Below are 23,695 nucleotides of genomic sequence, written 5' to 3'. Positions count from 1 at the left end.
GATTTGCAGGAGTTTCTTGTACATTGTGGATATTAAGCCTTAACAGTTTTGGAGATCGCAAATATCTCTTTTGGTCTATCATCTATTTATTAATTTATTAGTGTTAAATTTACGGTGTATCACTGAAGAATGAACTGATGTTGTCATAGCCATATATTTATTTTGTGGTTTATGTTTTAAGACTCTTGTTTAAGTCTTTTCCCACATTTTATTTTATTAGCCCAACAGTTTCGTCTTTCACATGTTGGTCCTTAATCCATTTGTTCTCTTTTTCTTTTCTTTCCTTTTTTTTTTTTTTTTTTGGCTGTCCCAGCCCATGGAATTCCCAGGCCGGAGAGCAGATCTGCACCACAGTTGCGACTTACACCACAGCTGCAGCCATGCCAGATCCTTAACTCACGGTGCCCGGTCGGGGATCAAACCTGTGTCCCAGTGCTCCAGAGACATTGCCAACCCCACAGAGCCACAGCAGGAACTCCAGTTCTTAATCCATTTGGAGTCCATCTTTGTATACGATGTAAAGTAGAGACCCGGCTACTTTTCCTCAAAAATGGTGATCCAGTTTTTCCAACACTATCTGAACCTAGCTTTTCTTCACTAATATTTAAACAACTTTGTTGAAATAAAACTCACAGCCATTTAAAGTGGCTTTTAGGAGTTCCCATCATGGCACAGTGGAAACGAATCCGACTAGGAACCATGAGGTTGCGGGTTCAATCCCTGGCCTCGCTCAGTGGGTTAAGGATCCGGCGTTGCCGTGAGCTGTGGTGTAGGTCACAGATGCGGCTCGGATCCTGAGTTGCTGTGGCTGTGGCGTAGGCCGGCAGCTATAGCTCCGATTGGATCTCTAGCCTGGGAACCTCCACGTGCCACGGGTGGGACCCTAAAAAGCAAAAAATAAAAAAAAAAATAAAGTGGCTTTTAGCATATTCGCAGAACTGTGCACACATTATCACAATTTAGAACATTTTCATCACTTTCCCTGAGAGAAAACACCACTATACCCTTTAGCCACCATATTCACTAATTTTGGATGCCGCTTTTATTACCTATCAGTTCTCAGGTGCATATGAATCTGTTTCTGAGCCCTTTCTTATGTTCTACTTGTCCATTCATCTAGTCTATCCTTCTTCTTCTTCCTTTTTTTTTTTTTTTTGCTTTTTAGGGCTGCACTCATAGTACATGGAGGTTCCCAGGCTAGGGTCCAATCAGAGCTATAGCTGCCAGCCTACGCCAGAGCCACAGCAACGCAGGATCCGAGCCATGTCTGCAACCTATACCACAGCTCATGGCAATGCCGGATCCTTAACCCACTGAGCGAGGCCAGGGATCAAACCCACGACTTCATCGTTCCTAGTCAGATTCGTTTCCACTGCGCCACCATGGGAACTCCCAAGTCTGGTATTATTCTGTTTCTAGTACTGTGACTTGTCTTCTGTCTTATCTGCTAGGGCAAGTCTCCCCTTATCACACTTTTTCAGAACTGGCTTGACCAACGCACATGTCCTCTGGCCTAGGAACTCTACTTCTTAGAACTTATCCTCCCAAATTGGAAATAACCAAAACTTCCAGCATGGGGGACTGGATGAATCGTGGCACCTTCAGACAGCAGATTACCACACTGCTGTTGTTGTTCTTGTTGTGGTGGTGGTAGAAGAAGGAGGAGGAGGGGAGAAAATCTGAAAGCTCTCTATCTTCTGATATGGAAAGATTTCCAAGACATATTATTAAGTGAAAAAAAAAGTGTAGAACAGTGTATATAATATGCTACTTTTGTATAAAGATGGGGCAGGACCACAATTTCAATTCAAATTCACTTACATCCCTATAAAGAATCTGAAGAGACAGAAGCATAAAAAAATGAAGACCAGACATTTCCTTGGGGGTCAGGGAACTTGGGCAGATGGGTGAAAGGATGAGAGGGAGGCATTTCACTGCCTGCCTTTTGACATCTGTGTTTTGGAATCATGTGCCTATAAAACCTATTCAAAAAGTAACCTAAAATAAGGGAAAATTGATTTAACTCTTCGTGAATTTACATTCTTCCATGTAAAATTTAGAATACTTTTGTTGAACTACTAAAAAAAAAAAAAAAATCCGTCTGGAATCTTGACTAGGGTAAAATCCTTAGCTCTTCATTACTCTGCTCCTTCCCTTGAGTGTCCGAAGTGCACTGACAGATTTGAGGGCCTGAAGCCAAGAGAAGGCCCTGGTCAGGTGGTAGCCAGAACTGGAAACAGTTCCGAATGCAGGAGAAAGACTTCAAGGTGAGGATGGCTACTGGTTTTCTTTTAAACAGGGGCCATTTAGAACCATCTATTCCGCTCCTTTGTGTTTGCCCATTTTACTAAGGAATGATCTCTCTGGGAAGAGAGAAAAAGAATTATAAATATAAGTCATAATTTTCTTTTTGGTCTTTTTAGGGCAGCATCCGTGGCATATGAAGGTTCCCAGGCTAGGGGTCCAATCAGAACTGTAGCCATTGACCTATGCCACAGCCACAGCAAGAGCTGTGTCTATAACCTACACCACAGCTCATGGCAACACCAGATCCTTAACCCACTGAGCAGGGCCAGGGATGGAACCCACGTCCTCATGGATGCTAGTCGGGTTTGTTAACCACTGAGCCACGACGGGAACTCCAAGCCATACATTTTTAAAACACCCCTGTCCATGATCCATGACTACCTGAAGCCTCATCACCCACCTGGTGGCAGATTATCTTAACTACAGGCTTGGGAAAAGTGCATTTGTTGAGTTGAGCCCACAAATCCAAGCCCAAGAGGGGCAGTCAGGCACGCTTTGCAAAATTGTTTGTTTTCTTTCTCCAAACATCAAGTCCGGCTTCTTGTCCCGAAGGATCACAGATGCCAAATTAATAGAGACAAAATTAATGAGATTGTCCACTAACGAGCCTGAGACTAAAATGATGGAAAATCCACTCACTATAGACTCTGCAGCCACCTAACCACGACTTGGAGCCAGGCCTCTTGGGGGGAGGGAGAGGAAGGGAAGAGGGAAGGTCGTAGATGCAACCTGTGCCTGACAATCCTTCCTTCCTGCTGCCACTGCCCTTTTCCCTGGACTTGGGGGCCTCGCAGCACCCAGAGCTTCCTGCCTCTGAGCTCCTACCCCGCCCCCCCACCCATACCAGGTCAAACCAGGTCCTGCTTCTAAGGGCTCTGGAGGCTAAATTCCTGGAAACTACAAAATAGGGCTCAGAGGGGAGGTGGGGGGCATGTTTTTGCCTCAGTTCTGGGAAGCAGGCGGGGAGGAGTGCTGGGAGAAGGAGGAAGGTAGGAAAGGCAGACAGAATGCCCATTATACCCAAGCCCTGTCAATTTCCTTTTTTCATCTCTTTATCAGTGTTTGTTGACTGAGCTTCTTATCAACAGGAAACGCCTGCCTAAGGGGACGAGGCAGGTCCGGGGGACTGGACGCCAGGGGCCAGGAACTCTGGGTGGTATGTTGCTGCTGTCCAGCCTGACTGAGGGACGTCCTGATTCCCAGGAACCCGCAAGTCCCCTTGCCTTGGCATCTGTGAATCCTTAGGTCTCCACAGTAGGACAGCGCAGCAGACAGACCCGAGGATACCCCAGGTGTGGCTCCAGCCCCAGCCCTCTGGGACCAAGGCTAGGTCGCCAAACAGCTCAAGCTATGGCCTGAGACGTGCCCTGGCCCTTAAACCCCATCAACTGCCCCCCCGCGGCCCCCCCCCCCCGCTCCTTTCCAGCCGAGAGACCAAGTGACCTGCCAAGGTCAACAGACAGACTTAGTAACCGTCACCCCAACTGGCCCTACCAGCGTGTTTGCCTTGACCACTCAGAGAATGGTGACTTTTCTGGGCATCCGGGCATGGGACAACTAGGTGCTTGGCACAGACTTCTGAATGAAGGAGAGGAAGGGGACTCGGACATTGATTGACCTCCTACTATGATCCAGGTGCTTTAAAAACACCGATCATCCGACCGGGATACCAGTGTCCCAAATGGGGCACCCAGGAGAGGGACAGACTGAGGGTCAGATTTCACAGGAGGCTAAGAGTAAATCTTAGTGCTGAAAATAAATGCCCAAGAGGGATATCTGGGCCAAGCCAGGCTTTATGGTGGCTGCACGGAACAGGTTTATCTAGATGTATCCCTTCAAACTGGCAGAAGAGTGAATCCAGGGTCCAGGAACTGGCTGTTCTCCTGCAGGAGGGGCGGGAAAGGTTTGTGTAGGACAGAGGCCACCTTGCTTCCCGCTTCTTGCCTCTGCCTATCAGCTGCCATGGAGCAGCCCCAGTCTGCTTCTGGTGGTGGCGGTAGGTAGGTAATACAGGAAGCGCCACTGTGCCTCCTGCCCTGCCCCCGTGTCTCCCCGGACAACCCTGCTCTGCCCCCCACCTCACCATTTGCTCCTGCCGTGGGGGATCTAGGTCAGTAAGAGTGGGTGGGTGAGAAAGAACAGAGAAGAGACTCATCCAGACGTGACACCCCGCAGGGCAGCAGTGACAACACTTTAACCTGAAAACTGCCTGAAAATAGACCGTGTGTCTATGGCATTATGCAAATCATATGCAAAGTCAAGAAGCCCTCTGTCTCTATTTCTAGCAAACTGAATGTGGCCCTGGTGGAAACAGCTCGTTCCAAGAGTCGCCCACCCAGAGTGACGGCTGCATAGTCAGCATCCGTCCCCGCCCTGGGAGACTGGACGTGCGCCCCCCCCACCCCGTTCCCCGCCATGGTTGGGTGTTTTAGGCGTGGGGATTTGCCATCCCTCAGTCTGCTAATATTGATGCGAGTGAGGCTTTGGAGGCAGAAGGGCCATCCTCTTCCAGGGCAGATGAGGGAGAATGGTGACTGGGAGAATAGAATTGGGTACCACCAGGGCTTGGGAGGGGAAGGCGAGTGCCTTAGTATCAAAACTGATGCTCCTGGAACCACCCTCACTCCCATTTGGGCGTGTTATAGACACTTGTCATCCCTCGGGGAAACTCCTTACAACATAGTTTCCAGGTAAGGAAACTGGAGCCTGGGGTCCCCAGGAGGGCAGGACAAAGCTGTGAAAAAGTTGATGGGTTTTCTTTTTTCAAAGGCAGGCAGTTTCCCTGAGGCTCTACATGGAGGGAGGGGCTGGGACACTGTGACCTCTGCAGACTGTTCTAACCCTGGAGGGCAAGAAGCCCAATGCTCCTTTCCCAGACCCCAGCCAGCCTTGAGATTCCTTTTCCGCAATATTCCTACTGCCCTGCCCACACTCCAACCAAAGGGTGGACATCAGGATGGAGATGGAAAGACCAGACCAGGGTCTGGCAGGCACAGGAGGAGGGAGAAAGTCGTCATTGAGGGATGCCAGACTCGCTATTTCCCCGGAGCTGGTGTTAAGAGGTCTTCTGTGAAGGGCACGGTCTGTGTGGGGGTCCATGGACATAGGCTTGGGAAGTGGGTAGCAGGCTCCAGGCATGAGAGCGCTTTGGGGGCTGTTGGGAGGAGGGGAGGTCCTTCGCGGTAAAACGAATTGGGGGACCCTTTCTGTAGCTCCCTAAGGGGGCCTCTACTGCAAAGGCATAGGCAGTCAAATGGAAAAGACCCGTCTTGGCTTCTTTCAGCACCTGCCTCCCCCCTGGCGTGTCCCCGCCGCCGGTTTCCAGGGGAAGCGGGGGAGGTGCTTTCCGAGCCCATCCAGGAGGCCAAGGTGGGTCCCTGAGGGTGGTGACCACCTTCCCGTTCGGGGAATGAGGACTGAGTTCAAGACAGGGGTCCCATTTTAAGGAGAGAATGGAGAACCGGGAATTGAGGTGGGCGGGTCCAAGCTGCCTCAGTGAGATCGCAGCTCCTTTCTAGATGTGGTTTTCGGGGGACACTGCCCACAAAACAGAACCACGGGGGAGGCCGGGCAGCGGCGCGAGGAGATCCCCGCAGGGAAAGGCCTGCGGTTCCCACGCGGGGGCGGAGCAGAAGGCGGTCGCTCGGCAGCCTTCCGGCCAGCAGAGGGCGATGCGGAGGCGCCGCGAGCTGGCTGCTCCCAGCCGGTGGTAGGAACTGAGATTTGGGCTGGTGGGAACTGAGATCCAAGCAGGGGCCAGTGTCAGCTGTGACTTGGTTCTTATAGGACGAAGCCCAGGCAGGATACCCTGGGACTCTCTCCTTCCCTGTCCTCTTGAGTTCCCTCTGTGAGAGGCCCCTGCAGAGACACAGGCCTGGGAAGATGCAGCAGGAGCTCCAGATTCAACCATGCTTTATTGAGGACCTACTAGGGGCTAAGCACAAGCTAAGTGCTCCCACAAACAGTTTCTCCAAGTTAAGGGACTGTCATTTCGGCTGTGGAACATAGTCCTGAACTCAGCCAGCAGCATTATACAGATGGCTCTCACCAACACCTCCTTCCCTTGGAGCCATAGCTCTTCTCCCACTTTCAGCCCCTTCTCTCAGCCTTCCCCCATCGCCCGGCCTCCTGCCTCTTAGGGATTTTCTAGCCTTTGGGGAGCTGCTGCCTTCAGGCTGACTGCGGAGCCTCAGGAACTTTTTGGCCCCCAGATCCAGTAGAGGTAAAAACCTTCAAGGGGGGAGGGTCCTGTTTTCTGGACTGGGTGGGTTCCAGGGACCAGAAGACATGAAACTGCCAGGAAGCAAACTGCCCCCCAGTTGATGTGGGAACCTAGCTGGTCCATGGAGCTTTCTGTTTCAGCCAGTTTCACTTCCTGCTTCTCCTCCAGGCCTTGCACAATGCTGGCAGGCAGGCCTGGGAAAGTGCCACTGCAACGGTGGAAGAGACACTCAGGAAGCCGCCCCGGGAGGCTGTGCTGGGGCATTTACAGCAAGAGGGGAGGAGGCTGTGTTTCCTTCACCTCCTGTGGAGAACTGAGGGTCCTTCCTTCACCCTGTCTCGGGCTGAGGGCTGCAAGGCCAGGTGTCTCCAAGTGTGGGACTGCTCTGTCCTTAGCCTGAGCCCTGCTTCTCACCCTCCAACCCGCAGGCCCTACCTCCTACCCATCACCCTCCATCGCAGTCACCCGCTTGGGGTTCAGAGTCACCTCCATGCGTGGACATATGTCCTTGACATTTTTAAATGCCGAACTTTCCATGTGTTTCTCTACAGCCACTTTCTGGGGCCTGGCCAAGGGTGTGGGCCTGGGCCAGGGGCCAGTGGGGAGCAGGAACCTGGGTGCTGGAGGCTTGCTGGTTGGGCCCAGATTTCTTCTGAGCCTTGGAGGCCCTGCAGGAAGCTGGCCCTCAGCTCTTGTCAGCCCTGGGCAGAGCAATGGAAGCCACAGAGGGGTTGGCTTGCCTGCCAGAAGGCCCAGGGTTGTCTGAGTCCAAGGATGGCTACAGGCATGGATTAAGACAGGAACTGGAACTTGTAAAATTAGACTAGGAAGATTTCAGATACTCCTGGCCTCAGATAAAGTTGTGCTCAAATCACCATCTTGAGACAACTGCCAGGGGTTTGGACATAAGGATTCAAGGGTCTGATGAACTGAGTTCTAACACAGGCTGCAATTTTAAAGAAATTTAGAGCCGAGAAAAACCTCAGAGGACATCAGGACCAAATCTTTCCAAAGGTGGATGAAAGAACAAAGGTCCTGGGATAACGGCCCCATTCTTGTTACACAGAGCAAGCACCCAGGACCTGACTCCCAGGTGAGCCTTTCCCTGGCCAGGCTTGGCCTCAATGTCCTCTCAGTTTACCCTGAAAGTCCCGGGCCTTGCCCATCTGACCTGCCACCTCTCCCCTGGCCTGTGACTCCGCCACACCAAAGCATGACTCCTTGGGTTTAAGGCCATAAGTCAGCTAAGGAGGGGGTGGGGGAGGGGCCCAGATCAGGCCCCAGCTCTCCTAGGCAGCTAGCATTCAGCTGGGGCGGGGTGGGGGGGGTCTTGGCTAGGAGATAAAGGCCTGAGGAAGCATGGAGCCGAGATACAAATCCACAGAGAAAAACGGATGGGTCCTGGGTGTCTGCAATTTGGACCAGAGGCTGTGGCCTGGCAGGGCAGGGTGTCTACCGGAGGCTGGACGGGGCCCTGTGCCACCCCGGCAGCTCTGGTGGGGCAGTGGGGTTGACCGAGGACAGGGGGTAAAGTGCAGGTCCAAGGCTCTGGGTCCGGGACTGGGATTCCCTGGCTTGGCCACCCTGGCCCTGGAGCCTCTTTTGCATCCTGTTCTGGGGGCGGTGGGGGTGGGGGTGCACCCAGGGCAGGGGGGTGGGGAGGGAGCCAGGCGTCAGTGAGCCTGCTGCCTTCAGAGGGCCAGACGGCGGGGGGATCGGGTTTCAGTCTAGCCATATTTTTGGCTGGATGAGCTGGGGGCCAGCCGGGCGGGCGGGCGGGGCGGGCAGGCGGGCACAGCTGCCCAGAGACAGGCACCCCCCTCCCCAGCACACACTCACACAACCTCTACCCAAACAGGTCGCCACCGCTGGCCCGCCCCGCACACACCGCCGGTGGAGGGGAGTTCAGGCATCGGTCCGTGGCTAGTGAATCACTTTGGGCTTCTGGAGACCGTTGCTGAGTTTCTGTAGCGTCTTCTTGATCCGCAGCGCAGTGAGGCGGGCAGAGGGGTTGGGGTACCAGCACTCCCGCATCATCTGAGCCAGGCCTGAGAGGACCTGGGGTGAGGGGAGGGAGGGCAAAGCAGAGGAGAGGAGGCAGAGTCATGGGGTCAGGGGGGATGGAAAGGAAGAGGCCAGGAGGATGCCCCACGGGGCGGAGACACAAGCAGGACAGAACGGGTGAGAGGAGGGAAGCAGGTGTGTCGAAAAGAAGGTGGGGGAGGAGAGAGAAGTGGGAGGAGGGAGAATGGCGGGAAGCAGGAAGGATGAGGAAAGAAAGATGCAAAATGAAAGAGGAAGGGAGTGGCACGAGAAGGGGATGGAGAAAGGCAGGCAGGATGGAGAGGGTCACTCAGATCTTCAGGGACGCCCTTTGGCGTTTACAAAACAACTTGCCCCACCCCCACCTCTACCGAGAACCAGGAAAGGGGACCTCTCCATGTCCCCATCTGCAGCCGGACCCCAGTGCAGAAGGCAGCAGGTCCCCGTCCCTCCACCAACCCTGGCGGGCCCAGTGGACCCTGAAAGATTGGGTGGTGGGTGCCCTCGAAATGCATCTGTCCAGGGAGGAACCCACCCGGGAAGCTCGGTGGTCCTCGAGTGAGGTCCTCAGCCTTACCCCTGCCACAGAACTGGAGCTGGTTCCTGAGAGGGAGTGTATGTGTGTGTGCAAAGGCGTGCATCTGAGTGGTGTCTTGTGGATCCACATGTGGTGCAGAAGTGTGCCTGTGCGTACGCACACACACCTGTATATACATGTGCATGTTGAGTCATTCTTTCCATAAACATTTCTTGAGTCCCTATTGTGTGCCAGGCACTGTGACAGGTAACCGGGATGGAAAGGTCAGCAAAGGAGACATGCTCTTTGTCTTCATGGGCCGACAGCCTGGCAGATATGTGCATGTGTGAGTGTGTGTTTGTGCAGAAGAGTGTGCATGACTCTATGTGTCTCTATGTGTGTGTGTCCTATATAAGTATGTGGAGTGTTTTGAGAAAAAACAAGACAAACCAGCAATAACAAAAACTGCATAACTGGAAGGGTGACAGAGAGCCTCTGACTTTTCAGGTCAGGTGAAGAGTTCTGGAAATCCTGGAAAAACCAGAGGGTCCCCAGAGGTCCCCAGGCAAGGATGAGGTCCCCAGAGAGGAAGCCTGGACTCTGTCCCCCACAGTCTCTCCAGGTGAAGTGGAAGCCGGACAGAAGTTCCTGGGCCCAGCACCCCCAGCTGTGGGCCACCGCCCCATGCCATCCCAGCCCCCCTGGAGGCCTCACCGGGTCTGCAGCCAGTCGGTTGGGAATGGTGGGTGTCTGCTGGTCAACACACACCACCTTCTTCATGTCCTCGAAGCTGGGATCATTAGGCACCACATCATAGAAGGGGGGCCTGTAGTCTTCGACGATGCCTGGGGATGGCAGGCAATGGGGACAGTCACTCAGGATGCCAAGGAGACCCAAGGTCACCCAGCAGAGAGCCCTGCCCACCCTCTGGACCAGGGACCAGGAAACTAGCTGCCTGGCTATGCTATCCCTGAGAGGGATAGCATAATATGATAAATATATATATATATATATATTTTTTTGTCTTTTTGTCTTTTTGCTATTTCTTGGGCCGCTCCCGTGGCATATGGAGGTTCCCAGGCTAGGGGTCGAATCGGAGCTGCAGCCACCAGCCTACACCAGAGCCACAGCAACGCTGGATCCAAGCCGCGTCTGCAACCTACACCACAGCTCACGGCAACGCCGGATCGTTAACCCACTGAGCAAGGGCAGGGACCGAACCCGCAACCTCATGGTTCCTAGTCAGATTCGTTAACCACTGCGCCACGGTGGGAACTCCCCAATAAATATATTTATAAATAATTATTATTACTTCCATTTTAAGCTTCCCATACATGCCAGACATTGTGCTATAAACACTGTACACGCATTATTCTGTTCATCTTCACAGCAACCCGATGAAGTGGGTACTATTTTTACTCCCATTTTACAGATGAGGGAACTGATGCTCAGAAAAGTGGAACCAGGGTTCCACAACTAGTAATGGCAGAGCCAGGACTTAAACTCATCCTATTCCTAAGCCACATCTTTTTCCAGTTGATCCACAGCTGCCAAAACAAGCTGGTATTGCTCCCAGGCCCCAACTACTACATGTGCCCAATAATATCTAATGTTTATTGAGCACTTACTATGTGTCAGGCATGAACATTTAATGCCTACCTACATGGCATTGAATCCTCACAACATGATGAGCTAAGAAATACTATTAGCTCCACTTTATCGGCAATGAAATAAAGATCAGAGAGGTTAAGAAACTTGTCTAAAATCACACAGGTAGTAAATGACAAAGCTACGATTTAAGCCCAGAAAGTCTAACCAAAGACTATGCTCTTGGAGTTCCCGTCGTGGCAAAGCGGAAACGAATCCGACTAGGAACCATGAGGTTGCGGGTTCGATCCCTGGCCTTGCTCAGTGGGTTAAGGATCCGGCGTGGCCGTGAGCTGTGGTGTAGGTCACAGACACAGCTTGGATCCTGCGTTGCTGTGGCTCTGGCATAGGTTGGCAGCTGTAGCTCCGATTCAATCCCTAGCCTGGGAACCTCCATATGCCACGGGTTCAGCCCTAAAAACCAAAAAAAAAAAAAAAAGGAAAGAAAGACAATGACTTTGACCTCTAAACTACTCTTGAGAGAGGGCAGCTGCTTGACTGCTGCATGAGGTATGCGGAGCAAGGAGAAGGGGGAAAAAACACATCTCCAAAGAGAAAGAGCTTTTGACCCAGGTCCAGATAACATCCATCCACTCTCAGGGAGGGCACAGGCCTCTGCTGACTCCCTCAGCCAGGCTCGTCCCTCCCCTCATCACCCCAAGCGCACGGTCCTTAGCAGGAGCTTTCTGAAATGATGCCTGTGGAATGGCAGACGGCTGGGGCAGGAGAGCCAGACCCCAGAAAAACACCCTGGGCCCCACCCTGCTCCCAGCCTGAGGCTGGGGGCCGCAGCCACACAGCCGCAACCTCGGTAGAGCCCGCGCCAGCTGTGCTCCCCGTGGCGGGCTTCCAGGCCAGCCCTGGGCTGCTCGAGCCCTAATCAGTGCTGCACAGAGGCCTGAGCGTGTCTAATGGGCCTTTAATCAGCGCCGGGGCTGACACCAGATTACAGTGTTTATAATGCGCCACGAAGCTGTGTGGGGTTGACAGAGCTTCCCTCCGCCCCAGGAGCCTGCAGTTGGCCTCCCCCTCAGCCCAGGCTGGTGCTGCCTTCCTTTCCTGCCTGCTGCCTGGTCCAAAGGGCCTCGGCTCCTTCCAGGTGCCCCCTGCCCCAGCCCCAGCCTCTAGGCTTCCTAGCTGAAGGGGCAGGAACCTGAGCTCCATCCAGAGGGTGGTCCCCAACCTGTCAGGACTTGTCCAGAGGAGGGGTCCCCCACCAGAAGCCCCTCCCCATGGATGGCCTCCACAAAGACTGACCAACTTCCCACCTGGTCCAGATCATCACCCATCACCCATGCACCCAGGGCTGGGAGAGCACCAGCCACAGGGCGGCCCCCTATATGGGGCCATCGGCAATGAAGTCCCTCACCTGCTCCCAGCCCCTCCCAACCTGAGTCCCCTGTGGCACCCACGGTAATAAGCAGGCAGCACTAAGCAGGCAGTGCAGGCACTGTTACATCTCGTGTTTTTGTGGTCAAGGAAACCAAGGACCAGTGAGGTGTAAAGTAGCACAGAGTTAATAAAGAACACTGGCCCTGGAGTCGGACTGCCTGGTTTCAGGCCCCAGTGCTGCCTCTAGCTGGCTGTAATTCTGTGCCTCAGTCCCCTCATCTGTAAAATCGGGGTGATACCGGGTCAAGCATTTGCTATTCCAACAATAATTGCCACTAACATTTACTGAGCTCCAGAACTGCTCCTAAACATAATGCCCCAAATACTTTATCTGATTATTTCAATAGCTGGAAGTGATTATTATCATTACCATTAATATTATTAATTATTATTATTTTTTTTTACAGCTGTACCTGCGGCATATGGAAGTTCCCAGGCTAGGGGTTGAATTGGAGCTGCAGCTGCCAGCCTACGGCACAGCCACAGCAACGCAGGATCCGAGACCTATGCTGCAGCTCACAACAACACAGAATCCTTAACCCACTGAGCAAGGCCAGCAATCAAATCTGCATCTTCAGGGAGACAATGCTGGGTCCTTAACCTACTGAGCCACAACGCAAACTCCGAGAAATTATTTTTATTCTCACTTTACAAATTAGGAAACTGAGGCAGAGAGGTTTAAGTACCTTGCACACAGTTGATGGCAACATCAGGAACTGAACCTAGGCAGTCTGATTACCAACCCATGCCTGTTTTTCTTTCTTTCTTTCTTTCTTTCTTTCTTTCTTTCTTTCTTTCTTTCTTTCTTTCTTTCTTCCTTCCTTCCTTCCTTCCTTCCTTCCTTCCTTCCTCCTTCTTTCTTTCTTTCTTTCTTTCTTTCTTTCTTTCTTTCTTTCTTTTTTCTTTTCTTCTTTCTTTCATCTTTTTAGGGACACACCTGTGGCATATGGAGGTTCCCAGGCTAGGGGTCTAATTGGAGCTGCAGCCACCGGCCTGCACCCCAGCCACAGCAATGCCAGATCCAAGCTGCATCTGAGACCTACACTGGCCTTCACAGCAACATGGGACCCTTATCCCACTGAGCAAGGCCAGGGATAGAACCTGTATCCTCGTGGATACCAGTCGGTTTCGTTACCACTGAGCCACAAGGGGAACTCCACCAACCCATACTCTTAACCGCTAAGCAATACCACCTCCCTGCCAACACAGGACGATTCCATAACAGAATACGTGTATACGGCATAGCATATGGCTCATATTTAAACTCAATGCATGTTAGCTGCTATTAATATTTCTGTTATTAGCACTTACTCAAGATTTCACAGCCAGAATCAGACTCAGATGAACCTTAAAAAGTCACTCAGCTGAGCCAGTGGTGAGTGGCAGTAAAGAGAACACAGGAGGTCTAACCACAAGCCCCTCCGGCCATGGGCACCAGCCATGGCAGGAAGCCGTCTCCTGCCTGTCTATTCCCCTTTTCCCACCCTGTGCAGGAGCCTCACCGTTGACAATGGTCCGCCTGGCGATCTCCCACAGCACCAGGCCAAAGGCCCAGATGTCCGTCCACTTGTAGGACTCAAAGCAGTCAGTGCGGATCTGCTCTTCCAGCACCTCGGGGGCCATGTACCGCTTGGTGCCCACTCGCGGGTTGTTGCCAATGTCCAGGTAATCGCTACCCTGGGAGTGCATCACAGCCAGGCCTGTGGGTACCCAGGCCTGTCACTCCTGCCGCCCACCCGAGCCCATAGGCAGGGCTGGGGGAGGGGCGGGGCGTGAGGTTGAGATGGAGGTGGGGACACAGAGCAGCCCGTGGAGACCTGCCTTGAGGGGGGCTGGGAGACAGCAGCCCCAGGGAGAATAACAGAACAGCCCAGTTTCACTTCGCTGGGTGCAAGAACCCAGCGAGAGGTGAGCAGGCGAGGCAGGCACCATGATGCCCATTTCACAGAGCTGAACCCCAAGGCCTGGTGAGGGGCAGCGATGTAGTCAGCGAAGGATGAGAACCCAGGTGGCTGGCTCCCTGCCCCCTTTCTCCCAACTCCTGGAGCCCGGCTGGTGTAGCGGAAGGAGTCTGGGCTTGAAAAGAGTGTTAAGGCAACTTGTGGAGGTGCGATGAGACCACACACGTCTGTAGGTTTTAAAGCGCCAATCAGCGTCCTCCTCGACGCCAGGCATCCAATCAGGCAAAGACCGAACCGAGAGGAGCGCGCAAAACCCCGCCCACGCCCCGCCCCCTTGAGGGCACGCCCCTCCCCGCTCACCCAGGTCTGCGATGCAGCACTGCAGGTTGCTCTTGACCAGCACGTTGCGGCTCTTGAGGTCTCGGTGGGCGATGGCCGGCTTGCCCTGCGTGCCGAAGATCTCCACGTGCAGGTGCGCCAGGCCGCAGGCCGCCGACACGGCTAGCCTCAGGGCCAGCTGCGGCTCCAGCGTCTGCCTCTGCAGAAAGTCGTAGAGCGAGCCATGCTCGTGGTAGTGCGTGATGAGCCACAGCTGCGTGCTCGAGTTGCGGGACGTCATGTCCGAGGCGATAAAGCCTGTGGGCGGAGGGTCAGGTCGCTCACCAAGGGGCTGGGGATGAGGGAGATGGACCAGTCAGGGCTGGGGACAGAGGATGCGCTAGGTCAGGGTGCATCCTCCACCCACCCATGGGGTGGGGTGGAGGCTGGTCTGGCTTAGGTCAGAGAGGAAGCGAGAGTCAGAGTTTGGGGCTGAGGGCTGGCTGGGAGTCCTTCAAGGGTAAGTCAGTATCCAGATTGGAGAGGGGGTGTGATGGTCCCGCCCTGAGTGCAGGAGGGTTACAGGGGGGCCTGGCGTAGCACGCCGGGCTTGCCTAGGATGTTGTCGTGTCTGAGCAACACCGTGTTGTAGATCTCAGTCTCCCGGAACCAGGACTGTTCATCCCTGGAGGAGAAGATCTTGACCGCCACACTCTCGCCATGCCACAGGCCCCGCCACACCTCGCCATAGCGGCCCTTTCCTGACCCGAGGGCAAGAGAGGAGGGAGCGGATCACATAACTGGGTGCGAAGAGCCCACGAAGCCGGGAAGAGCCCCTCCCCCTCCCCCATCATGCTGCTGCACAGACTGCATCTGCAGAACCTCTGATGCTTATGTTTATGTTTAATTTCATCCAGATCCAAACACAGCTGGCAGCGCCCCCCCCCCCCCATGTGCCTCTTGTTCCTGCAGAAGTGTCTGGCGCTGACCCTGCTCCAGCCCCCTCCCTACCCAGCAGAATTCCCATTCTGACCCGGCCCTGGCCTGGCCTGTGAGCGTGGAGGGCAGCAGCTCCCTCACCCCTCCAAGCTCATGGGAGCTCTGGGTCCCCAGCACCCCCAGGCTTACCCACACACTCCACCAGGGCAACCTGCCGTGCCACTGTCCTCTGTACCAGGAAGGGGAGCCCTGAGCCACTGCCCGTGGTGCAGTCACTGTCCATGAGGTCCTGGGAATACCAAGAGGCCACTGAGAGAGAGGCAGCCCTCACCCACCCAACCCATTTCTCCCTCCTCAGCCTGGGCCCCCTCTTCACACTCCTCATTCACCAGCCCCTCCCCTCCAGCACCCAATCAAATCTCTACGTGCCTGCCACATGCCTTTCTCAGCTACCTGCCATTCAGTACCCCCTCCGATTCTGTGGCCCCCGTCTCCCCACCCTGTGTCCCAGGCTCCCCCAGGCCCATACCCCCAACATGCTGTCCCCCTGCTCAGATGCCTTCAGGATGAGGCTGGACTCGCCCAGCTCGCTGTTTAGGCCCCGCTGCTTCTCCTGCCTCCGCCGGACATGCCACAGGCCCAGGGCACCCAGGGCCACCAGGACCAGGAAGGCCAGCACAGGGCCCAGGATCAGAGGCAGCTGGCTGTCTGCTTGCGGCTGCTCCGGAGGAGTCTGGGTGGCTGGCGGAGGGGGGACACTGAGGCCCAGCTTCCCGCAGGCCAGATGGCACCCCCGCCCCGCCCCTCTGCCAGTCAGATCCCAGAGTCCTGCCTCCCCCGCCCTCCAGGCCAGAGCATGAGAGACAAGCAGGGCAGGGTGGGCAGAGTCTGAGAAGGCGGGCAGCTGGACGTACCCTCCAGCGCCAGGGACACATTGTGGTTGCAGAGGGGGCTGTAGCAGCAGTAGTGGTTGACGAACTCAGTGGGGTGCCCCCTGCAGAGCTCCTGGTGCAGGTTCCCACAGCCCCGATGTTCCTGGGGGTGGCCGCCCTCTTCCCGCACCAACACTACTGTGCACCAGGCCCCCTGGCAGGTGGGCCCCTTGCAGTATGGGTTCTCACACGTGCAGGTCACCAGCAGATCCCGAGAGGGCTTCACGGGGTTGCCTGGGAGACACACTGGAAGCTCAGCCATTCTGGGCCTGACTCCCCAGGATGTGCCTACCGTCCAAGTCTGCCCACCGCCCCTCCCTCCTGAGGGCTCAGACAAACCTTTTGAGGCCTTGGTCCATCAGCTGCATCCTCAGATTATCCCTCTCCCCCGTGCCTTATCCTTGCCAGGGGCAGCTGACACCCATGAGAATAAGGCTTCTCGCCCCTCCCTGATTCTAGGCCCTCCCCTCCCAGTTCCAGGCCCAGTTTGGCCCCCAGCCCCAACCTTGAGGGTTCTCCCAGCCCCTCCCTGCCCATATCCCCACTGTCTATACCCACAGGTGGAGGTTCCTGCCCTGGACTCCGACAGAGCACCAGCCTATGGGTTTGGATCAAGAGGACAGCATAGGAGAGTGGGGTAGCTGGGGGCTTGGTCTAACTGAGCCTGTCTCCTGCCCTCCAGCCAAGCTCCTAAGCCCCCTTCTTCTCCAGCTCCTCAAGTTCAGCCCAACAAGGGCTGAGATGAGATCGCCCTTCCTCCACCCAGGCCCCCATTCCCCACCTGCTCCCCCCAAACTCACCCTGGGTCAGGCTCAAGGCCATCAGTAGCATCAGAAAGCCTCTCTTGGGAGGGTCCAAGGTCATGGTCCCTGGAGAGGAGAAGGGGTGCAGTAGGATCTATGAAATGGGATCCCCTCAGTGTTTGCAGCCACTGACTGTGGTCCCTCCCATCCAGAGGAAATCACTGGGAGTTTTATTTGGGGGGGCAGGGAGGCCTCCTCTCTACTCTCTGTGTCTGGCTTTGGGGTGGGGCCTGCAGGGGAAGTCCTGGTTCACTTCCCCATGGAAACCATTCTGTTGGGGTAAAGGGTGGGGAGCCATGTTCAAGGGACGGAGAGCTTGGGGGCTCCCAGCCATCCTGCGGCTGCTGAGCTCAGCCTGCAGGGCGCCGAGGGCATGGGGCTGGGGTGGAAGGAGCGTCTCTTCAGCAGTACCCCCACCCTTCTGTCCCCTGCCCCGTGCCCACCCCTTCCCAGCCTCCACCCCTTTCCCAGTGCCCCCCCCCCACCCCAGGCCTGGCTGCCTCAAACATAAACAGGCTCCTGTCTTCACTTCCTGCCATTCAGGGGCCCGTCAAGCTGGGAACAGGAATCAAGATTGTTTAGATTGGGGTCTGGATAGAACAGGCAGGAGTCACGCACAGAAGGGAGTTCAGGGCATCGTCTCAGGGCAGGCTGGAGTGGCTCCGGGGTCTGCGGTGCCATCCGAGGCCAGGACACCCCCATGACAGAATCCTAGGGGGACACCCTGGGAATCACAAAACCCAGCTCCTTATTTTAGAGAAGATGGGGATCAAGGCTCAGTCAGGACAGGAGGCTTGTCCAAGGTCACATAAGATTCAGTGGCGATACCAGGGGTCCAGACTCCAGTCCAGGGCTTTCTCTACTCCTCATCCCAATCCAGGGTGGCAGCGTGTCTGAGCCGTCGGGGTTGTCACGACCACACAGAGCTTAGACAGTGTGGGCCATGTCAGGTGCGAAGGGACCACTCTGCACCCTTATCAGAGCCTAAGATGGGCACGCTCTGAGCCACTCCCCGGCCCCTTTCTCTCTCTTTGCTGTCCCAGGAAAGGGTGGGGGTAGGGCCAGTGATGTGGAGGGGAAGTGAAACATACTTAGGCACTGAATGTTTGACCTTCCGTGGCTGGTTAAGGTCGAACTTTTCCAGAAGTTTGGTGGAGAGTGTTAGGGCAGTGATTCAGATCTATGATAGTTCCCATCTCAGGTCCCAAACCAGCCAGGGCTTCTGAAGCCACCCCTTCATTTCTCAAAGATTCAGAACAAGAAGATTAGGGTTGAGACTGCAGCAAGAAGGAATGAGGTCAGACAGCAAGAAGGACTTTCTGAATGGTGGCGGGTGTGCCTGCATCCCCTGAGTTGACATGGGGCGGGGGGCGGGGGGGGGCTGTCTTCTGGTATGCCATGGTAAAGCTGGGAGGGTTGGGCATATGGCCACCTGGGGTACAGAAGACCCCTAGTCTAAGAATGGTGCCAAATGAAGATCCATGAAGCTGAGGCTCTGGGGGCAGGATGACTGGGGGACTGGGGGGGGGCACTCTGTGAGCCTCTCCGGCTGGTGGCAGCTCTGGCCTTCCTGCCTGGGCTTCCTCTGCCCCAGAGGCCCAGGGCTGGGGGAGGAAACGGAGCCCTGGGCCGCTACAGCTGTGTCCCCAGGCTCTGCCTGACCTCCTGCCTCTTGCCCCTCCCAGAAGGCAGTGAGGACTCTGGCAAGCACTCTGTTGTGAGACTGGTGACTGGAAGGGGAGCCCCAGGCCAGCTGAATTACCCACTGGGGTAAGGGCAGGAATCCATCTCTCCCAGAAAGCAGCGAAGGAGAAGGTGAGCAGCAAAGAGGGAAAAGTGGGTACCAAAAACGATGATAGCCAGCATCCTTCGAGGATCCTCTACCCATGCTTCCACTTCTCTGTGTCCCAGTGCGCCCTCTCACCCACTTTATCACACAGCACAGTCACCTGAAGTGCTCTCTTAGAAATGCACACTCATGGAGTTCCTGTCGTGGCTCAGCGCTTAGCAAACCCAGCTGGCATCCATGAGGACGTGGGGGTCCATCCCTGGCCTTGCTCAGTGGGCTAAGGATCCTGGGTTGCTGTGAGCTGTGGTGTAGGTCGCAGATGTTGCTCGGATCCTGTGTCACTGTGGCTGTGGCGTAGGCTGGCAGCTCCAGCTCCAGTTGGACCCCCAGCCTGGGAACCTCCATATGCCCCAGGTGTGGCCCTAAAAGACAAAAAAAAAAAAAAAAAAGAAAGAAAGAAAAGAAAACGAGTCCACATTCTTTCATCTCACCCCAACTCCAGATTCTGACTCAGTCCACTGGGACCAGGAAAAAACAGAAACATGTATTTTTAAAATGTTCCCCAGGTAATTCTTATCTGTTTGTGCGGGTACCGCACTGGGAGAGCCGGGTCCTACACGACGCTGAGACTGGTCCCTGTGCTTTCATTTCACTGGGCAGGGCCCTGCTGGGTGAGTGGGTGTGCAGTGCAGAGGTTGGGGGCCCCATCCCCCCACTCCTACTGTAGAACAGACACACAAGGCTAAATGCTGGAGCCAGCATTGGAGACACTGTGGATGGAGGGTGGGGTATGGGCTTTGTTCAGGCAAACTCTAGCCTCTGGAACCCAGGAACCAGTGCCAGGAGGGCCTGGAGCATTTGCAGAATTTGTCTCTGGTCTAATCCCGGGAATGCGGTGGAAGGAAACTGTGTCTTTTTTTTTTTTTTTGTCTTTTTAGGGCTGCACCCGTGGCTTATGGAGGTTCCCAGGCTAGGGGTCGAATTGGAGCTACAGCTGCTGGTGTACCATAGCCACAGCAGGCTGGATCCTTAACCCACTGAGAAAGGCCAGGGATCGAACCTGCATCCTCTTGGATAATAGTCAGATGCATTTCCGCTGAGCCATGACGGGAACTCCAGACCGTCCAAGTTTTATCTGGGCCCAGAGCACAGTTAAGTACAGGAGGGTGCTGAGTCCAGACCAGTCCCGGCTCAGAGCTGACCCTGTGTGATTTGCCCTCAGACCCGATTCTAGCACAAATAGACTCCTGGGGACTGTTGCTATCTTTTCACTTCTAACAAAACTTCCTGGAAGATCGCCTGCTGACAGAAGCATCACACTTTTCAGCCAGAAATCACAAATGCTAAACTAATTTCAAACACGAACTTACCACTGTGAAATTCTTAGTAATCAAAGTTAAACCTGCTCCACGTACTACTTCTGCGCTAAGTACCACACTTTGAAGGTTGATCTCAATTAAGCCTCATGACCATCTGACGGGGAAATGGAGGCTTGGAGATGTTGCGAGTTCTTGCCCAGAATCACCATGGGGGGTCTTGATCAACTTAAATTGCTAGTAATAAATCCTCCCTTGGTCCTTTTACTCCTCCAGTTGTTTGATGTGAAGTAGGTCCCTCAAAGGAGGAAAGAGGGCAAGCAGGGGTTGCATTTACAGATTGCTGTTGTCATCACCGGGTGCCCCATGTGAGCTGCGTTCGAAATCCTCTGCCTGCTGTAGGCTTGGTCTTAGGTGGGGAGAACCAGGGTAGGGGTGTGTTCAGAAGGTGGGTGCTAAGCTTACTCCCCAGCACACCTGAGGGATGGATGTAATCAGCTCCCATCAGCAGCAGTGGCTCAGCACAGCAGGGACTGTCGTGGGACCGGAAGTGTCTTGCTCTGCACAGTAGCAGGTCTTGTCCAAGCAGCAGAGGACCAGACTGAGCTGCCCATCCTGGGTTGCCCCTTACCATCATAAAGCACTTCCAACTGCATCACTTCCTGAGCTCCTCACAGCAGGGGGGCGGTGGGTAGCCCCAAGTCTGGATTTTAGGACCTCTGGCAGAACACAGAGGCAGCACAGTGTAGCGCAGAGGTCAGGCTGTGGTCTCTGGCTCATGGAGACCCAGGCTCAAATCCCTGCTTCTACCACTTAGGGCTGCGAGATGTGGGGCAATTCTTAAACCTTGCTGAGGCTTAGGTTTCCCTATGAAAAATGGGAATGGTAACAGTGTCCATTTCATAGGTGTGATGCAGTCAGATTATTTAGCAGAGTACTATGTACTACTAACTAAATACTCCTCTTTAGCAGAGCACTTAACAAGTGTTGCCAAAAAAACCAACCATCCATGGCATCTTGGACAAGTGATTCCAATCTGAATCTCTCTCCTCTTCTGTAGGATGGACATAATAACACCTCTTTTGCTAGGCTGTGGCCAGGATTACATGAGAAAAATGTATTCAGGTGTCTACATAGTAAGTCCTCATTAAATGGTAGCTATTTTTAACCACCTGATGGGAGGAGAGGTCAGGTCCCAGGACACATAAACAATAAGAGGTCAGAGATGTCAGACAGACTCTGACTCAGGCAAAAGCTGCCCCTACAGAGAGGCTGAGTGCTATTGTCCACTATGCCCCTGTCCTCAGAGAAGAAAAGAGGGGCTGGCCAGCCCAGGATGGTCATAACAGCACTAGCTTCCAGACAGACTGAAAACCTGGGGTCCCAAGCTGGACCCCTTGGACCTGGGATCCCCTTGGACCTGGATCCTGAAGGAAGTCCATGGCATGGGGATTAACTGACTACACGGGGTTGGAGGTGAGGTTGCGGGGAGGGGGTTATATGTCAGATTCCTTGAGCGAGAGCTGCCCGGGTTGGTCTGGGAAAGGTGGGCTTCACAGGGAGGCTGAACAGCACTGGCAGTGGACACCCACTCCCGGGTCAAGCCAGGCGCCTGGAAGGACGGGTGACTTCCTTCTCTGGAAGTGAAGTGGGGCAGGTTTCCTTCTGCTCACCTTATGGATGAGGATGGAAGAACAGAGAAGCTAAGTGACTGGCCCCAGGAGCAGCGTTTACTGCTTCCCAGTCAGGTTCGGTCCAGCCCCCTCCAGTCTCAGGCGGGGTGATGGGAGGACCAAGGGCAGCGTGCACGGCGGCGAGGGGCTGGGACTAACCCTACGGCGGCGACCTTTCTGAGGGGCTCTCTGGTATCTGCCCTGCGGAAGGGCCCATTGGGGTGGGGGTCAGCCGCTCCCCCCTCCCCCGCTGGCCCTGCCCTTGCACCTCCACTCACCTCTGGGCCTGCCCGGCGGGCGGCGGGGCGCAGCGTGCAGCGGGCCGGCCTCCTCCTCTCCCCGGCAGCCTCGGTTGCACGACGGGCGCTGAACAGCGGGCCGGGGTCCTTGGTCCGGGGTCCGGGTGCGGCCCCGGGGCGGGGCTGGGGCCGGGGAGGGGCTCGCTGTGCGCGGCTGGCGCCGCGGCCTCCCGGGACTGGGAAAGGGGCTGGAACAAAACTGTTTCTTATTCCAGCGTCTTCCTGCCTGGCCCGGCTCCACCACTCCCTCCTAATAAACCGCTTCCTATTGCCCAGCTAGCCGACGGCCGCCCGCTCGTCCCTTGCCGAGGCTCAGAGCCTGGACCCTCCTCCGCGCGGCTGCAGACCCCAAGGGCCGCCTCCCCCTCGGCCGCCCCCGCCTGGGATCAAGGCCACGCGCCCGCCCCCAGCCTCCCACATCCGCCTCCCCGAGGGGGCGGGCCTTGGCCGCGGGCCGTGGGGGTCTCGTGGGGTCCAGGCGCAGAGCCATAGGGGCCAGAGCTGGACGCCAGGCACCGTCCTAGGATGCCTAAGCAAGGCTGGAGGTGGAGGCGCGTCTCCAGCTCAGAGCCGCCCGAGGGGCAGCCTGGAATCCCAGACGGGAAGGGGGCCACCAAGAGAAGAGCATGCATTCGGGGAGGGCAGCATGGAGAGAAGTTACCTGTGCGTCCACCCAAAACGCCGAGTCTTCGGCCCAGAGGCTCAGCAGCAAGGGCAGAGTTTGGGGCTGGCAGGATCCAAAGTATTTTGGCTCCACCCTCTCCCCCTCTCCCTCAGGGACTCCCCACTCGTCCAAATCCTTCAACCTCCTCGCTGGGCCCCTTCACCCCCTCTTGTTCCCTCCTCCCTTCCACAGCCTCGCTCAGCTCAGCGCTCAGGCACAGGGTAAACAGGCCCAGATGGGGCAGCTCTGGGTCAGTGGTGACAGTCCAAGCCCCTGGGCTGCAGCACAGCTCAGTGCCGGGAAAGCACCACCGGCGGCCAGAGTGGAGGGAGAGGCTGGGAATCGCCTTGGACTGCCCCTCCCAGGCGGGCCCCTCACCCCACCAAATGGAGCTTTAGCAATGCCCACAGGGAGCCTCCCTGGGGACACTGCTGGGACAAGGTACACAAGGCATGTTGGGGAGGGGAGCAGAATGGCTTCCCCGCATGCCCTTGCCTGGGGTTAAAGCCCTGACATTGTTACTTTGCTCCAACCACTATGAGCACCCTGAACGCAGGACTCCACTTTATCCCTAGCCTCGGGGTTATCCACTAAGACCCTCGAGTCTGGGAACCCAGACTACTTGTGTAATCCTGGCCATGGTCTCCATGCCTCAGTCTTCCATCTGCTAAATGGGTATAAAAAACAACCCTCATAATGTTGTTGGCAGAGTGAAGGAATATGATGCTTATCTGGGTTCGTAGGAAAGATGCTAGCTGACTGAGCTTGACACAGGGTAGGCCCCTCCAGGAAAATGTTTAAATTAATAGATCAAAAGGTTGGGGAGGTAGTGGCCTCAGAGCCAGGTGGAAAGATGCAGGTGTTAGAAGCAGAAGCAGGAGTTCCCATCATGGCACAGTGGAAACGAATTCGACTAGGAACCATGAGGTTGTG

General features: G+C 55.3%; 1 protein-coding gene across 2 annotated transcripts; it reads right to left on the bottom strand.

Moving 5' to 3' along the window:
* Positions 1–6,202: 6,202 nt before the first annotated feature.
* ACVRL1 (activin A receptor like type 1) lies at positions 6,203–22,864 on the bottom strand. 2 transcript variants are annotated; one of them, XM_047786664.1, is made up of 12 exons: positions 22,760–22,864; positions 22,078–22,286; positions 20,604–20,845; positions 17,019–17,087; positions 16,201–16,452; positions 15,816–16,027; positions 15,476–15,575; positions 14,962–15,108; positions 14,390–14,665; positions 13,631–13,828; positions 9,804–9,934; positions 6,203–8,587 (listed from the first exon to the last, which is right to left on the bottom strand). In XM_047786664.1, the coding sequence occupies exons 3-12, from the start codon at positions 20,761–20,763 to the stop codon at positions 8,453–8,455; spliced, it is 1,680 nt and encodes a 559-aa protein (XP_047642620.1). In that variant the 5' UTR covers positions 20,764–20,845; positions 22,078–22,286; positions 22,760–22,864; the 3' UTR covers positions 6,203–8,452. The 2 variants fall into 2 exon arrangements, with proteins under 2 accessions (XP_047642620.1, XP_047642621.1); XM_047786665.1 differs by lacking the exons at positions 20,604–20,845; positions 22,760–22,864 and having other exon boundaries at positions 22,078–22,448.
* Between the last annotated feature and the right edge of the window lie 831 nt (positions 22,865–23,695).

This window comes from Phacochoerus africanus, chromosome 7 (genome assembly GCF_016906955.1).
Source record: "Phacochoerus africanus isolate WHEZ1 chromosome 7, ROS_Pafr_v1, whole genome shotgun sequence".
Classification (NCBI taxonomy): domain Eukaryota; kingdom Metazoa; phylum Chordata; class Mammalia; order Artiodactyla; family Suidae; genus Phacochoerus; species Phacochoerus africanus.
The sequence above is the reverse complement of the archived record's forward strand: the minus strand, read 5'-3'. Positions and strand labels throughout refer to the sequence as shown.

Bases quoted from the DNA above. Each gene is read 5' to 3' on its own strand.
- ACVRL1 (XM_047786664.1), bottom strand. From the start codon at position 20,763: ATGATGGTAAGGGGCAACCCAGGATGGGCAGCTCAGTCTGGTCCTCTG. The intron at 16,453-17,018 runs GTGAGTTTGGGG...TGTGTCTCCCAG, and splicing joins GGCCTTGAGCCTGACCCAGG to GCAACCCCGTGAAGCCCTCT. The intron at 16,028-16,200 runs GTACGTCCAGCT...CCCCTCCGCCAG, and splicing joins TGTGTCCCTGGCGCTGGAGG to CCACCCAGACTCCTCCGGAG.